General features: G+C 36.5%; 4 protein-coding genes across 6 annotated transcripts; 3 read left to right on the top strand and 1 right to left on the bottom strand.

Moving 5' to 3' along the window:
- The first annotated feature begins 14 nt into the window (after window positions 1-14).
- On the top strand, window positions 15-4,732 carry LOC149651794 (CKLF-like MARVEL transmembrane domain-containing protein 4). Of its 3 annotated transcripts, none has more exons than XM_089848856.1 (5): window positions 15-170; window positions 619-765; window positions 846-1,019; window positions 1,100-1,198; window positions 1,536-4,732. In XM_089848856.1, the coding sequence occupies exons 2-5, from the start codon at window positions 628-630 to the stop codon at window positions 1,689-1,691; spliced, it is 567 nt and encodes a 188-aa protein (XP_089704982.1). In that variant the 5' UTR covers window positions 15-170; window positions 619-627; the 3' UTR covers window positions 1,692-4,732. The 3 variants fall into 3 exon arrangements, with proteins under 3 accessions (XP_089704982.1, XP_089704983.1, XP_089704984.1); XM_089848857.1 differs by lacking the exon at window positions 15-170 and adding an exon at window positions 366-488; XM_089848858.1 differs by lacking the exon at window positions 15-170 and adding an exon at window positions 449-473.
- A 67-nt stretch (window positions 4,733-4,799) lies between these two features.
- LOC149651793 (uncharacterized) lies at window positions 4,800-7,113 on the top strand. Its single transcript, XM_089848854.1, has 4 exons — window positions 4,800-5,364; window positions 6,130-6,339; window positions 6,420-6,518; window positions 6,787-7,113. Exons 1-4 carry the CDS (start codon window positions 5,200-5,202, stop codon window positions 7,105-7,107), a joined length of 795 nt encoding a protein of 264 aa, XP_089704980.1. The 5' UTR covers window positions 4,800-5,199; the 3' UTR covers window positions 7,108-7,113.
- Window positions 7,114-7,310: 197 nt separating this feature from the next.
- LOC149651792 (lewis-type alpha-(1,3)-fucosyltransferase-like) lies at window positions 7,311-9,240 on the top strand. The gene has a single exon (XM_089848853.1). The coding sequence runs from the start codon at window positions 7,615-7,617 to the stop codon at window positions 8,728-8,730; it is 1,116 nt and encodes a 371-aa protein (XP_089704979.1). The 5' UTR covers window positions 7,311-7,614; the 3' UTR covers window positions 8,731-9,240.
- A 1,496-nt stretch (window positions 9,241-10,736) lies between these two features.
- Window positions 10,737-14,375, bottom strand: LOC149651791 (single-strand DNA endonuclease ASTE1-like). The gene is made up of 2 exons (XM_089848852.1): window positions 14,084-14,375; window positions 10,737-12,763 (listed from the first exon to the last, which is right to left on the bottom strand). Exons 1-2 carry the CDS (start codon window positions 14,242-14,244, stop codon window positions 10,909-10,911), a joined length of 2,016 nt encoding a protein of 671 aa, XP_089704978.1. The 5' UTR covers window positions 14,245-14,375; the 3' UTR covers window positions 10,737-10,908.
- Between the last annotated feature and the right edge of the window lie 21 nt (window positions 14,376-14,396).

Genomic DNA, 14,396 nt, shown 5'->3' with positions numbered 1-14,396 from the left:
AAAAGCCAAAATGCGTGACGTCGACTGGTTAATGGATGACGCCACCGTAGAGAGAAGCCAAGTTTAGAAAGTGAGCACACTTGCCAAAGGGTGTGGAATTAATTTGGGTGTAAAGTTGGTGTTTTTCCACCGGAATATCTAAGGAAAACGGGGCTTAATTTCTAAAATAGGTAAGTAAATTATTTTTTTAATATAATCGGTATGTATTATTGTTGGATATTTAATTGTGGTAAAAACCTATTAGGGTTTAAAATTAGGCTTAGTTTGGGTTTGAAATTTTGGCACGATTTTGGCGCGGGTGCCAGCCGAAAGTCTTCAAGACATCATTATTGGGACCGCTTTGGGTTAGGGAGAAGTCATCACGCGCATCTTCACGTACTTTTAAAGAAGGCAGGAAGAAATTAGGCCTAATCTTAATTTTTTATACTTTCCTTTTGGAATTTAATCTTATATCTTCAGTTTAATTAACTAAAGTAAACCTCACACCTGTAAATATTGTTATTTATGATTAGTTAATGATCTTTTAAAGTAGATAATTAATTATTTAATAAACTTAATCCCCCTGAATGTGCACCCACTGAAAATTTAATTAATTGAATTAATATTTAAATTGAAAAGATATTCGAAATGGCGTCTATGGGTGGAGGTGGATTTCCAGATAGCCACACGACAACTACCACAACGACAACCAGGGTGGCTCCCAGTATCCGATTCGATAAAGAATATGTTCGAACTTTACCTGGCATGTTAAAAGTTGCCCAAATAGTCAGTATTTATTTATTTAATTCCCTCTAATAAACAAACAACATATTTCCAATTTCGTAACATTAAGAATATCGAAACAGGTCATCAGTTTAATCGCATTCATATGTGTTGAACTGGGACATTGCGATTATTGCTCCCAAAAGAATTGGTTTGGCTTTGTAGCCATGACTGCCTTTTGGGTCTCTTTAACCCTACTGGGTTTCTATTTATTTCACGTCATTGAGAAACTTCATATGATTCCGTGGCTTTTAGTTGTAAGATGCCGATAACAAAAATTATGTTTTTTTTTTAACATATAAATGATGTTAAAATTAAAATGAGTTTTTCTCAAAAGGAATTTGGCTTTTGCGCTACGTGGGTTCTGTTTTATTTGATTGCGTCTCTCGTTGTATCTGTTAGAGGTGGTTCGGATCACTCATGGGCAGCCGGAGGGGTTAGTTTCAAATGTTATTAATAAGTTAATCTTGATTTTAAGGGTTTAACCATGGATAAAGAATGCGCGTGCGGAAATTTGTTTTCTTCAGGATTTAAAATCAGTTTAAAATATCCTGAAGTTTTTTAGCCTCTTGTCAGCACGCGCAAGGCTAGATTACATCGAGACCTAGGTTTACGCGTGCTGACAACCGATGATGTAACAGAGTATATACAGAATAAGCTGTCGTTCGAGATAGGGAGTTGCCGTTCCTATAACATGAAAACAAATTTAAATTTCCTCACGCGCATTCTTCATCCATGGTATAACTTTAAGTGTTTTTTTTTTTTTTCTTCAGTTTTTCGGCTTTGTAGCTATGGTACTGTACGGCGTTGATGCATTCTTAAAATTCAGAGCTTGGCGAAATGGTCAAATTGCCCAAGGTGAACGTACTGTAACCACTAGTACATCGAAAGCGGCATCCCCTACCTCTCCTTCATATCCAGCCTATTAAAATTGTAATTAAAATTTAACTGTGTTTAAATTTTAAGTTTTCCGATAAAAAAACAAAAGGCCAATAACAATAACAATATCATCATCAAAATTCAACTCTTCGAGAGTATATTTGGTAAATGGGGAGGTCTTATTAACAAAATCGAATGCTGCTAATAAATTGCTTCTATAAAGGAAAGGAGAGAAAAAATGCAAAATTTGAATATCAAAACAATTATATCAGTTGTAAAAACAATTTTGGGGGTCTGGGGCTTTATTCTCAAATACTTTCTTCCTTCGTTGTTTCGTTCTTCTTTTGGGGAAAAATGGGGAACGGGGGAAGTGTTTGATTTATTTATAAGTTTATTCAAATTTTTCCTTCGTTACAAACAGAAAAGAATCTCCAATAACACAAAATTATATTGAAATAAAAACATTTTTACAGTATAGAAATAATTATATAAAAAATATATACGTTTTTAAAAATATATTAATAATTAATATTTAAGCTTTTTGTAAAATTTGCTTTTTCTTTCGTGTACTGTTTTTTTGAGACCTAAAAGCAAGCGACAACATAAAAAAGTTTCATTTTACAAGGCCCTACTTATTCGTATTTTACTAATTTACTTCCATCTTCATAATTAATTACATGGAGATACGTATTATATTATATAGTAATAGTAAAATATTGGGTAGTGCCAAAAAAACATCTTCAGTTCACATTAAAATGAGCGTTAATTACAGTAAAACCCAATTAAACGCGCTAATTTGACCTTTTTTGTAGGAAAATCTAACGTTAAGCCTTGTATTAGAAGACTAGATAAGATAAGCCTAAATTCGTCTACGGGAAAGCCAAGGCTTATAAACTGATTTGTTAGTCAGAATTAGAAAGAACGCCCGTTAATTACAGCAAATCCTAAATCATAAAATTAAACTCATCTACCTACACGAATTTGCCCACCTTTAAAAAACCAATATTAAGTCTTGTATTAAACGATTAAGTCAACTTAAATTCGAATGCTTAATTGTTTGCGGAAAGGCCAAGGCTTATATACTTGCCCTTCTTTAAAAAAACCAATATCAAGCCTCGTATTAAACGACTAGATCTGCCTAAATTCGTCTGCTAAATTGTTAGCGGAAAGGCCAAGGCTTATATACTTGCCCTTCTTTAAAAAACCAATATTAAGCCTCCGTATTATTCAACTACATCTGGATAAATTCGTCTGCTAAATTGTTAGCGGAAAGTCCAAGGCTTATATACTTGCCCTTCTTTAAAAAACCAATATTAAGCCTCGTATTAAACGACTAGATCTGCCTAAATTCGTCTGCTTCATTGTTAGCGGAAAGTCCAAGGCTTATAAACTTAAAAACGGGTTTTACTGTATTAATTTTCATAGGAGAAAATCAGAAATACTGTTAATTATTCTTGTGTAATTGTGTATTTTCGATTTCTATTAAGGCTGAAATTAATGTTTAGCTGAGAGAAAAAAAAAACCGTTCAAAATATAAAACTTATCGTTGTTATTCTGATAATAATGTGCCTCTGGTGTAACGCTGTTGATATTTGGGAAATGTCTTGGTTATAGGTGCAAGTAAGGTAATAATTTAAAAATAGACTAATCAAAAAATAACGAAAATAGACCTTGGTCTATTGGTTGTAACTACTGAAAAATGTTAGAGAATGGTAAATTTAGTGGCGTATGGTGATTTTTAGAAACTGTTTTACGTCAGCGTTAAAAGGTTGGACCAAACAAACATAATCTAAACTTTGTTAACAAAATTTTATCGAAACAAACAAAAAAACGCTGAATGTATTTTTAATATGACAGCGCCACAATTTTTAAAAATACAATAAAACAACAAACCACGTAATATATCAAACAAACATACAAACAAAACAAGGCCTTAGTTTAAAAATAAAAACAAAATTCTTTCTAGCTGATGTATTTTTCCTGTGGCGTCATCGTGTGAAGTACTTTTGAAAACATATTTATTATAATATTTTTTTTTCTATAACCTCGTGCGTAAATTAACGATTTGTGCAATCAATAAGTCTGACACTTAATTAGTTTAATTACCGTCGATCCCTGCTTAAAAACCAATTTTCTTTTTCAGCTTGTGCAATCAATAATCTTTGTTTTTATTAAAATCCACCTTATCGGTCCCCGATTCGTGCGCCAAGGCTTATCGAACTATTTTAACTGACAGATCGGGATCAAAACGAAGCGTCGTCTGCCTAGATTTGTTAGTTAACTTATAAATGGCGCCATAAGCCTTGGACGCACCCATTAGAATAAGCCTTGGTGGATTAATTTAACGACACTGCCTTCAAACACTCGCCGGAAATTTTAACGTTAATTCCAGTCATACATTCCTTACGAATCTAGCTTTAAAGTTAGATTTATAAGTGATTATATGATTAAAAGTATGACACGTTTTTAATTGTGTTTTAATACATTTCTCAAAAACACCCCCAAGATTTGCATAAAACGTTATAAGACTGAATTTACAATCATAAATTCATAATAACGAAAATTAATTGTTTAGTACAGTCTTAAATATGTTAATGCAGTGATATATCAAGATTTATATTAGTTTAAATATATATTAATACACCCAACTAATAAATAAATTAATTAATATCATCGCAGCTTATTTTGATTAAATTAAAATATATAATAAACAGATTGGATTGTTTTTAACATAATCACAACAACCATAGCATTTTTTATTAATTAAACAAACAAATAAATATAATTTAAAGTTAATTAATCCCATAAATTTAAAAACCCAAATTTATTAAAACATTTTGTATTATTGTTAAACATTAATATAATTTAATATTATATTATATTTAAAATAATGTTTTTACAGATTTTGTCCATTGAACAAAAAAAATCGCAAAAACACAAAAATTCGCACTGAGGAAATTTTTAATTTTTTTTTGGAATTTATACAAAATGACGCAAAAAATACTGAATGTTTTAAACATTGTAAGAATAATAATAAAAATTGTAAAATTTGAGGAATAAATTCGTGGCCATGTTTTGGCTTTAAAGATGATACTAATGTCTTATATTTCCCCAAAATTTAATAGGCCTAGTGAATAACATTGACATTGGATTGGACGAAATATGTCGGCCTAGAATACTTCTAACAGTTGCCGTTTTATTTACGATTCTAACGCAACTTCCTTCCTATAGTTTTAACTGGAAAAAAATGCGGGCTAACACATCCTATATCAATAATAAATTCAGTTTCCGTTCGCTGCAAAGCCAGGAAAAACTGCGAGCACCAACTCCCTGTCGCTTCTATCAAAAAGCTAAACTGTAGTCGAATAAAACGGTCTAGTAGTTAAGACTATTTTTAACAAGACTCCTAAAAATCTTAAAATAGATCTACCCCAAAAGAATTTTTTTTTTCTTTCGCATTAGTTTGGTGCCAAAATCCCTCCGTCTTATATACTACTTTTACTTTAATTTTCAGTGACGTAGTTATAGCCTAAAAGTACAAGTATATTGGTGTCAAGTATGCCCTATGTTGGGACGGAGACAACGGAAAATGCCGTGCCTGACATAAACCAAAGTCACCACCAAGAAGGGGTGACTAGAATCGAAATTAAAAATAAATGGCTCAGATCCTGGAATTTGTCCTATTTGAGAAAAACTAGGGGTATTCTTAGGATTGTTACTGCGGTGAGTTAATTTAATTTCACGGTGTTCCGGGCGTTTTAATTCAAGATGACGTCATAAATTATTTTGGCGCCATAATTTGGTTCACAACCTGAGTAGTGTGGCTGGTGTCAGATGAAGAGTTCTGTAGGCAACAGTAGTAAACGAAGTGGTCATGACATATCGTCAGTTACCATTTATTAGCTTAGAAAAATGAGTAAATAAAGATATCGGATATGATATGTCAATAAGACTTTCTTACTTCTCAAATAACGGATAATACGGAAACCTGACCCCTCCCTCCGTTGTATTTATGGTACACGTGGTAGTTTAGGTGCAAGTTAGGTTAGGTTAGGATTAAGTTTGATAAGAATTAAATTGTGTTTGGTTTAATTGGTTAGGGGTCAGATTGCCACCTTCTAGCCCCTCAAATGTACACATTAGTAACAGTATATTTAAGTACATGTAGTTTAGAAGTGTATATAGGTAACTATATGTAGTTTAGAAGTGTATAGGTAACTATATGTAGTTTAGAAGTGTGTAGGTAACTATATGTAGTTTAGAAGTGTATAGGTAACTATATGTAGTTTAGAAGTGTATAGGTAACTATATGTAGTTTAGAAGTGTATAGGTAACTATATGTAGTTTAGAAGTGTATAGGCAACTATATGGCGTTTACTATAAAGTGTCTAGCTAGGGTTAGGGTAGATGTTTGGACAGGCTCGGTAACAGGTGTTATCAACGCAATGTAAATTAGTCAAGGGCGCTAAACAATTCCTCCTCCTGTAGGTGTTCTCTTTGGCCGCTTTCATCGCTGAAGAATCAACCCCCCATTGTCATTATGGATATAACTGCGTCCCCCCTTCCTACATCCCGACATACCGGTACTTTGCTATTGTCACCATGTCAACAGTTATCCTTTCCATTATTATGATAATTGTCAATCTAAATGGTCACCTGCGTCGCGTTGTTTTAAAACAGCGTCTACTGTGCTATATTGTACGTGTACAACCGTCCGTAATCTTGAGTTGAGTTGTTTGTGGAATTATAAATATATTTTCCTTTCTTTTTCCATATAGGAACTTTCAGTTTTATCAGTTATATCGTTCTTTCTATTGTTCGGAATCATTTTTCTTATAGGACAGAGTGGTGCCCGAATCAGTTATCAAGCTGCAGCGGTAAGATAACGTTTATTTTTTATATAAACTAAAGCTAAAGGATGTCCTGATTTTGTCAAAGAGAATTCCCCAAACAAAGCCGCAGCGTTGCGCAAAGTGTTTTTAACAATGATAAATTGATATAAGAGGGGATGCTTAATTTACCACTCAGGCTAGGCCTACAACGACTTAATTTAATTTCCTGAGATTTAACTCCTGTTTATTTGATATTAAAGGGAGTATAGGCTTTATCCCTGGTTTAAAAGAATGAACCATTTGTTTTAAACAGGCTTTGGGTGCCATATCCCTAACAGCAGCGGAGGCGCACCTAATTTTGATTGGCATCCATTTTAAAAAGTTTTCAAAGCGTAAGAAGAAGAAAGCTCGCGACGGTTCATTGGATAACGTTCGACCCAGTCAAAGGTTGTCCATCTCAGAACCCGTATTTCTGAATGGACAAGAGGGTCAAATGAAATTCAACTCTATATACTCAAAATGTGAGGAACAAATCCCGAACGAGGAAGAGCCCTACCTCTCCTCCGATTCATTCGACGATAGTGATGAAGATAATTACCCCAAGCAAGTAACTTTAACCATAAATAGAGCTTGATGGGTTAAGTTGAAGTCCTCTGTACCATATTCACTTTATCAACGACCCCTCGTTTTATACGTAACTTTATCAATACCCCTTAAGCTTGTGTAATAAAAAAAAATAGAATAGCGTTTACGAAAGACGAATAAGAGATCTTGGATAAGGACACGTGATGTTGCAAATCGATGTGCGGTGAGCGGCCGCGCGCGGGAAGGGAAAATAGGCGCGTCTGGACATTGTGTGTCGTCTGATAATATTTTTGTAGTTAGAAAGTGGGGAACTGGGGATGTGCTTTTGTATTTTGGACTATTGAAATTGGACAGTTATAGGGAGTTTACAATAAACATAATTAAATGAATGGAGCGATAACGGGAGCGCGTAATGTTTATAGAACCCCTGGATATAATGGTTCCTGCAATATGACAGTGACGGAGATTTTTTGTGTGACTTATGTAACAACGTCTTAGCATATCTTGAATGAGGTGTGATATATAACATTAATTTCATCGCTTGTTGTGCTAAAAAATGTGGGTGAACCGACGATTAGCGCAAATACTTTACTCCAAATGGTTCTATCGTTTTTCGCTCTTCTTTATTGTCAAATTTACTGGGTTAGTATTTATTTACTACATTTATTACTACAGTAACGCGACCGTCTCTTTACAAGACACCAGTAGCGCAGGTACTCGTAATACCGCGCCTGGTAGTAAAGTCATACTATTATGGACCTCCTTTTATGATAAATGGGTGTATCCCCACGGAGACCCCCAAAAATGTCCCGTAGAAAAATCGTGCGAAGTTACCAATGACAGGTCGAGATTAAAAGAGAGTGACGCTGTCGTCTTTCATTTGCGCGACCTTGACTTGACAGACTTACCACCTTACCGTCATCCGCGTCAAAAATGGGTTCTTTTCAATTTGGAACCGCCTCCTTATTCGTACTTTCTGGGGTTCAGGTTTATGAATAAGATGTTCAATTGGACAATGACTTATCGTTTAGATTCGGACATTGTCGTTAAGTACGGTTATTTCGTCCCAAAACATTCCTCCATTAGTTCCAACATCACAGTAGCGCCTATAAATATTGCGAATAAAACCGATATGGGTTATTGGATGGTCAGTCATTGTTACACCTCGAGTAGACGCGAATATTTCGCCGAAAATCTACAGCGGTTTATGCCCTTGGACATTTACGGAACGTGCGGTATGGCCACTTGTCCCAAAGAAAAAACGCTAAAGTGCCTTAAAAGCTTCTCCAACAAATACTTCTTCTCCTTTACCTTGGAGAATTCCCTCTGCAAAGACTATGTCTCCGAGAAATTTTACGAAGCCGCTCAATACGACGCGATCCCAGTTGTCCTAGGTGGTGCCGACTATTCCCAATTGGCACCAAGCCACTCGTACGTCGACGCCTCCTCCTTCGACAGTCCCAAAGAGTTGGCCACTTTCTTGGACAAGCTGTCCAAGAGCAAAGGATTCTACAGAAGTTATTTTGATTGGAGAAAAACGTACGAGTTGCAGGAAGGAAACATGTTTTGCGACTTATGCCATAAGTTGAAAACTGACACGGAAGTTAAAGTTTACGAGGACATGGAAAGGTGGTGGGTCGAGGAAAGCAATTGTCGAAGATGGTCATCATAAAACAGTTTGAGATGAAATGGACTTGTTGGTCGTCCACCAAACAAGACTTAAGGTCAAGTCGTCACAGATGGACCACAATAAACGTTTAGTACCTTCTTATTGCCGTTATTACTTATGTATCGCAGTACTTACTTATTTAAACCGCTCACCATATAATTAAGTCACTTATACTTATTTTCGTTTGCAATAACCCAGGAGGTTCAATTTAAGTCCCAACCTTCTTGCCATATCGCGTAAAGTCAACTTACAAACGGGTACGTCACGCTCAAACAACATATAAATTATTATAAACAAGTTTATTAACCAAAGTTTTCCCGCGTACAAATATATAGTGATAATTATAATTAATATTTTAAGCCTTGTTAATTCAACATTACGTTACATTACATTACATCCCTGGATCTCGTTATTATTATATCAATGGCGTCATTATAGAGTGGACAAATTAATCCCTCTAAAATCCAACTTAAAACAAAGAAATTATTAAAATATTTAACATATTTTTAACACAATTAATTGATGAATTATTTCTTTTCTCTCTTGGGTGCGAAGGCCTCTCTCATATTGTAATGGTGTATCATAGAATCAAGGCATATATATGGTAATTGAGCTCCTTTCAACAAACAATTAGTGAAACCTTTGAGTTTGGTAATACATATCGCCAGTGGAAGAATGACGACGTATAGTAACGCGCACGTAATTGCGATACTGTACGAAATTGTAATGAATATCAGAAACCAGAAGAAACTCCATAGGATATTGCCACGTTTTTTAGTTATTGTCGTCGTCGTCGTGGTTTCTTTGGGTTCGGGTGCGTGGGGATAACTACCCGTTGTTGTGATTGAAACTGAATCCTGTTGTTGGGAAATAATATAAAATAATAGCAAAAGTGGATGAGAGGAAAAGTATGAAAATGGCCAAAAGTCGCGAGTCATCAGAGTTTCGCCGTAGTTGACCGTTTTATTGGCGTAGCTATACTGGGCCTGTTCACTCCCTTAAAAAAGGTCTTGTGTTAATTCGCGGTTACGCTGTTACCGTCGTCTGCTATTTTGTATGCTAGAACTTCCTCGATTTGTGTTTGTAGTCAGGACAGAGTAGATGGTAATGTTTTAAAAGGTATTTGAAGGTATAATATGGATTTAAGTTAGGTTATCGAAGCAATAGAAGAGCGCATAAAACTAGATACGTTTAAAACAAATCTCGGTAATTTAGCTATAGCGCGAGCAGCTTGCGTCGTGATGCGCGTGATCGAGTGGGCTATGGTAAAACCAAGGAGAATAAATGTCTGAACTACTTTCAGTCGCGAGTTTGCAAGTCCATCAGTCACTAGTAAACTAAATAGTTATTGGCGAAACTTTGATGTCCGCGTTTTTTAACACAGGCTCTATAGCCATTGTCATACTTTCCCTCTCATCCACATTTGATAATAGTAATTTACACGTAAATGGTTAAGTTAACGTGAACCAAATGTATAAAGATGTGTCCCTGATCACAAACCACGTCATAACCATTTATACAAACCCACATCCTTCAAGGATCATTACCTATCCATTTAATTCAGGGTTGCCACGGGTCAAGGAATTTGAGGACCATACATATCACGGTAAAGTAATTCAGGGAATTTGATAATGAGTTAGGAAATTTTCTTGCAATGTTGAACCTTACAATACGTTATAAAATATAACTTGAACGCTTGATTTTGTGGCAACCCAGTATAAATTACAATTACTGGTAACTAATCGGTGTTAACTATACTAGTACAAACAAGACGCAAACTTACCCTGTTCGTCATGTTTAACAGCTCGCGATCAAGTGATTTGTTCCCTAAACTACGTTAGTTTTAATTCAATTAGATTTATTTAGTCATCGTAGCGCTGACTTATGGCGCCTTATTAATATAGTATAACATTCCATCACTGCCCTGAATACCGGAGTCAGGGTTGTTTAGTCACGGAATGTTTTGCAGCCCACCATTTGAAAGAAAAGAGAATAACAAGATACCAATATGAAAACAAAAAGTCATTTTAATAAAAAGAAAACTATTTTATACAAAAATTCTTTCCCTGACGCGACTGAAACAAAAACAGAATGAAATGTTGAGATATACTCGGCGAGCCGATTCTTGGTACAATTACTTAACTTGCGCGTCAGGGACAGTTAAAAGTGATGGTGAGGGGTTCAGGAATTCAAAACTTCAAAACGGTTTCCGGATGGGTAGAAAACTCTAGCACCGCTTCGTTGATGAGAAGGCGGTGGTCCCCGACGGTCACGGGACATCTGCTGCGGTTTATTGAATCTTGATTCGTCAACCGTCGGTGTACTCGTGACGTAGTTATTTTTCAGGAAATAATAAAATTCGTCCAGTCGCGATCCCCGACCCATATGTTCGGATACGAATAAGTCAGGTGAGGACCGTGTTTGTAGTATGGCGGTTAGGTTGTAGACAAAGGTTCCACTGAGACAGTCGCTGACCAATGGTCGCGTTAACGGTTCGTTTAACAATTGGTTCAAGTTGTAAGCGACTCTGAAAGACGCCTGGTATTCGCTAAAACGGTGTACAATATCGACTAGAAAAATACGGGCGTTATTGTGTCGCGGTTTGTTAAAAAACTTGGAAAAACCCGCGTCGGCGATGTTGACCTCTTTCCGGGTTACGCCGCGTAAGTTTACCGTATTGCGGTACTTAAAAGGTCGAACTATACCTAGAATGATGATACAGCATATCAAGGCACTGATAAAATGAGGACTATAAGACAAACCGCTGTGTTTAGTAAAGTAATTGAGCACCGCGATGGGTAGTTGCAACGTGGGTGGCAAAGCCGATAAATCTAAATCTTGCGTTTGTAAGCTATTCAAGAGATAAAACCGTCTTAGTTCGTAATTGACGTTTGGCAAAACGATTAAATTCGGGATTCGTTCGTTCAATGGCGCGTCGTACGCAACTTCCACGGTTGTGGCGCATAGATTCCAGTCTTTCTGATCGTATTCCTTTATGGTACAATTAGTGAAACCATCAATGCTAAGCACGAGTTTATAAACGGCCAGTCTTAACTTGGATGAGCACATATGACAGGAGGTGCTTTTGGGTTCGTTTATCATTGGAGACAGGGACACTCTGCGATTACAGAGTATGTCCAACATCCCAGATGATAACTCGGTGTTATGAATCTTGCGTAACAACCAGGCTGGCGGTTTGTTACTTTTCTTAGTGAGGACTTTGGGATTGTCCATACCAGGTTCGTCGCGTTCGGGATTGATCAGATACCCTAATAGGACGGAATTGACCCTGCTATAGTTTTCAGCGACTTCCCGCGTAATCTCCAGGACGAATTCGCGATTTTCTTGTTTCAAAGAACGTACCACGTGCTCGAGTACTTCGTCGTACGTCTTGTTCTCCAACCATGACAACAAACCCACCATCTTAGCGTGACGTGGAGAGATACGGAGCTTCTTGCAACGACTTTTCGGTAAGCGAATGTTGCCAAAGAAGTTATCGAACGTCTCTGGGCGAATGTAATCGTTGCCCATAAGGGTTCCGAATAGAGGTAAGACATCCTTGCGTATTCCAGGGAAGTGCGTCAAAAAAGAGTCGACGAAGTATATTGAGCATGGCAAGTAGGGTCTGGGGTCGCCTTCATCGTAGCAAACGTTGTCGTGTAACGAATCTAACCTTATGAAACCCCCAGAAAGGTCAAAAAGGTAAAAATCGCTGTCGTTGCTTAGTATGGGACATTGGTAGTAGTTGGCAATAGCAACTATTTCCTCATCAGCTTCGAAGTCGCTTTGAAGGACAGGGATGCCTTCATCTTTCAAGATTTCTATGAAGACAGTGCTACACAGGTAAGGTAAGAGCTTGTCCTTGGTTTCACCAAGTTTTGATATTTTGTGGGCAGTCTGTATGCGAGCTTTCATGCGGTCCAAAAGTACCGGAAGTTTGCGGTCGGTCGGGTCGGCACCGCCATCCAAAACTACGATAGGGTAGACGTTGCATTGTCGAAAGTTGTTGAAAAAGGCGCGTAAGTTTCTGGCGAATCTGTTATTAGGTTGTCAAAAATAGGGCTTCAGTTCATAGTTTTCAAGTTTAAGACATTATTATGATAACTTTAGGGAACTATAAAGTCTTAATTCGATCGACGAGGCTAACTTCCGGTTTGTCCGTGTAGCCCCACAATGAGTTAACGTTAACGAAGCTTACTAGTATTTACAATTTATACTTTATGTCTAACCCCTACGCTTAGAATATTCCATAGCTACGCCTCCCCCATATGGACACCGTCGTCCTCTTCCAGCATTACCACCCTGCAAAAGGCTCAAAATAAATTCACTAAATTAACCAACAAACTTGAGAAACTCCCAGCCCCTACAAGATTATCGAAACTCCAAATCGACCCAGTCCACACGCGTCATTTAATTAATAATCTCTGTCTTTTACACGATTTCTTTAACAATAAGCTCGCGCTGGATATCGATACATTCTTCCAACCGGCACCCTTATCCTCTACTAGGGGTCACTCCCTTAAAATACTAAAACCCAGAGTGTTGACCTCAGTCCGTCAACATCACTTTACAAGCTCGGTCATCTCTGATTGGAACGCACTCCCAGAATCAATAATCTCTATCCCTATAAGGTCTAAATTCCGCGCTGCACTTTCTCAACATTTTCACTTGTAATCCAATGCACTAGTCACTCCCCCCACTCGTCCTGGAAATTCCTTCATTAATTAATTACCTACAACCCCATGGTAGTTAAATCTTAAATTAGTATATACTCTCATGACCAATTCTTCTATTCCTATATTTTAATTAAATCCCCTCAAGCGCTTGGTCACCTTAAATTCTCAATATTTGTTTACTATTCTCAAGTCAAATTATTAACTAATTACCTATAAGCACTTTGTTCACTTAGATCTTAATTATTGTTTACTGTCTCATTTTATAATCGTTACCAAACTCATGTTTAAAACCTTTAATTAATCTTAAAATCTGTTTGCTATCCTCCTGTTTAAAATCTTTATTTAATTATACATATGCACTGTTCATTTAATTTCTAATATTTGTCTACTATTCTCAATTTCTCATGTCAAAATTCAAATCATTCCGTCCGTACCACAAAAGCCTAAGGCTTGCATGTACGTTGCTAGTCCAAATAAATAAATAAATAAATAAATAAATATTCGTTCCCGGCGCTCTCTAGGGAGTCTGATAAGAGACAGACAGGAAGGAAGCAAGCATAGGGCTACAGCCTTCAGGAAGTTCAGGGTTGTGGGGTGGTTTTTTTTTTTTTTTCAATGACCCACGAATTTCTTATTGTTAACATGAATAAACTTACAAAAGATTTTGAATAAAGACTTACTTCTCGTATTCCCCTCCGTATACCAAGCTGAGATTAGAGCTAAAATATCGTTGGTGTATGAGGTTATATCCATCGATGACAATCCTAATATTTTGTAGCTTATGACGTTGTGATATTTCGTTGTTTTGGTCAAAGAACGAACTTAACCCTCTAACGCCCATTTTAGAAATGAAAATTTAAAGCTTAATGATGACTGTACAATACTAATCATGTGGAATGTTGATAGAACCGCGATTAGTTTGTAGATTCTGAAAATAAAATGACGGCATTTTAGCCTAGGTACTAAATCGATAAATGGATTAACTTTCAAAGG

Source organism: Phalangium opilio, unplaced genomic scaffold (assembly GCF_054372755.1).
Source record: "Phalangium opilio isolate 3A_F unplaced genomic scaffold, DU_Popi_V2 ptg000082l_1, whole genome shotgun sequence".
Taxonomy (NCBI): Eukaryota; Metazoa; Arthropoda; class Arachnida; order Opiliones; family Phalangiidae; genus Phalangium; species Phalangium opilio.
The sequence above is the reverse complement of the archived record's forward strand: the minus strand, read 5'-3'. Positions and strand labels throughout refer to the sequence as shown.

What these genes read in the sequence shown, in the direction of transcription:
- LOC149651793 (XM_089848854.1), top strand. Translation starts at nt 5,200, where the DNA reads ATGCCCTATGTTGGGACGGAGACAACGGAAAATGCCGTGCCTGACATA. An exon ending in TTCTTAGGATTGTTACTGCG is followed by an intron (nt 5,365 to 6,129) that starts GTGAGTTAATTT and finishes CTCCTCCTGTAG; the next exon opens with GTGTTCTCTTTGGCCGCTTT. An exon ending in AGCGTCTACTGTGCTATATT is followed by an intron (nt 6,340 to 6,419) that starts GTACGTGTACAA and finishes TTTTCCATATAG; the next exon opens with GAACTTTCAGTTTTATCAGT.
- LOC149651791 (XM_089848852.1), bottom strand. Translation starts at nt 14,244, where the DNA reads ATGGGCGTTAGAGGGTTAAGTTCGTTCTTTGACCAAAACAACGAAATA. An exon ending in TACGGAGGGGAATACGAGAA is followed by an intron (nt 12,764 to 14,083) that starts GTAAGTCTTTAT and finishes ACCTAATAACAG; the next exon opens with ATTCGCCAGAAACTTACGCG.
- LOC149651794 (XM_089848856.1), top strand. Translation starts at nt 628, where the DNA reads ATGGCGTCTATGGGTGGAGGTGGATTTCCAGATAGCCACACGACAACT. An exon ending in TGTTAAAAGTTGCCCAAATA is followed by an intron (nt 766 to 845) that starts GTCAGTATTTAT and finishes ATATCGAAACAG; the next exon opens with GTCATCAGTTTAATCGCATT. An exon ending in ACTCATGGGCAGCCGGAGGG is followed by an intron (nt 1,199 to 1,535) that starts GTTAGTTTCAAA and finishes TTTTTTCTTCAG; the next exon opens with TTTTTCGGCTTTGTAGCTAT.
- LOC149651792 (XM_089848853.1), top strand. Translation starts at nt 7,615, where the DNA reads ATGTGGGTGAACCGACGATTAGCGCAAATACTTTACTCCAAATGGTTC.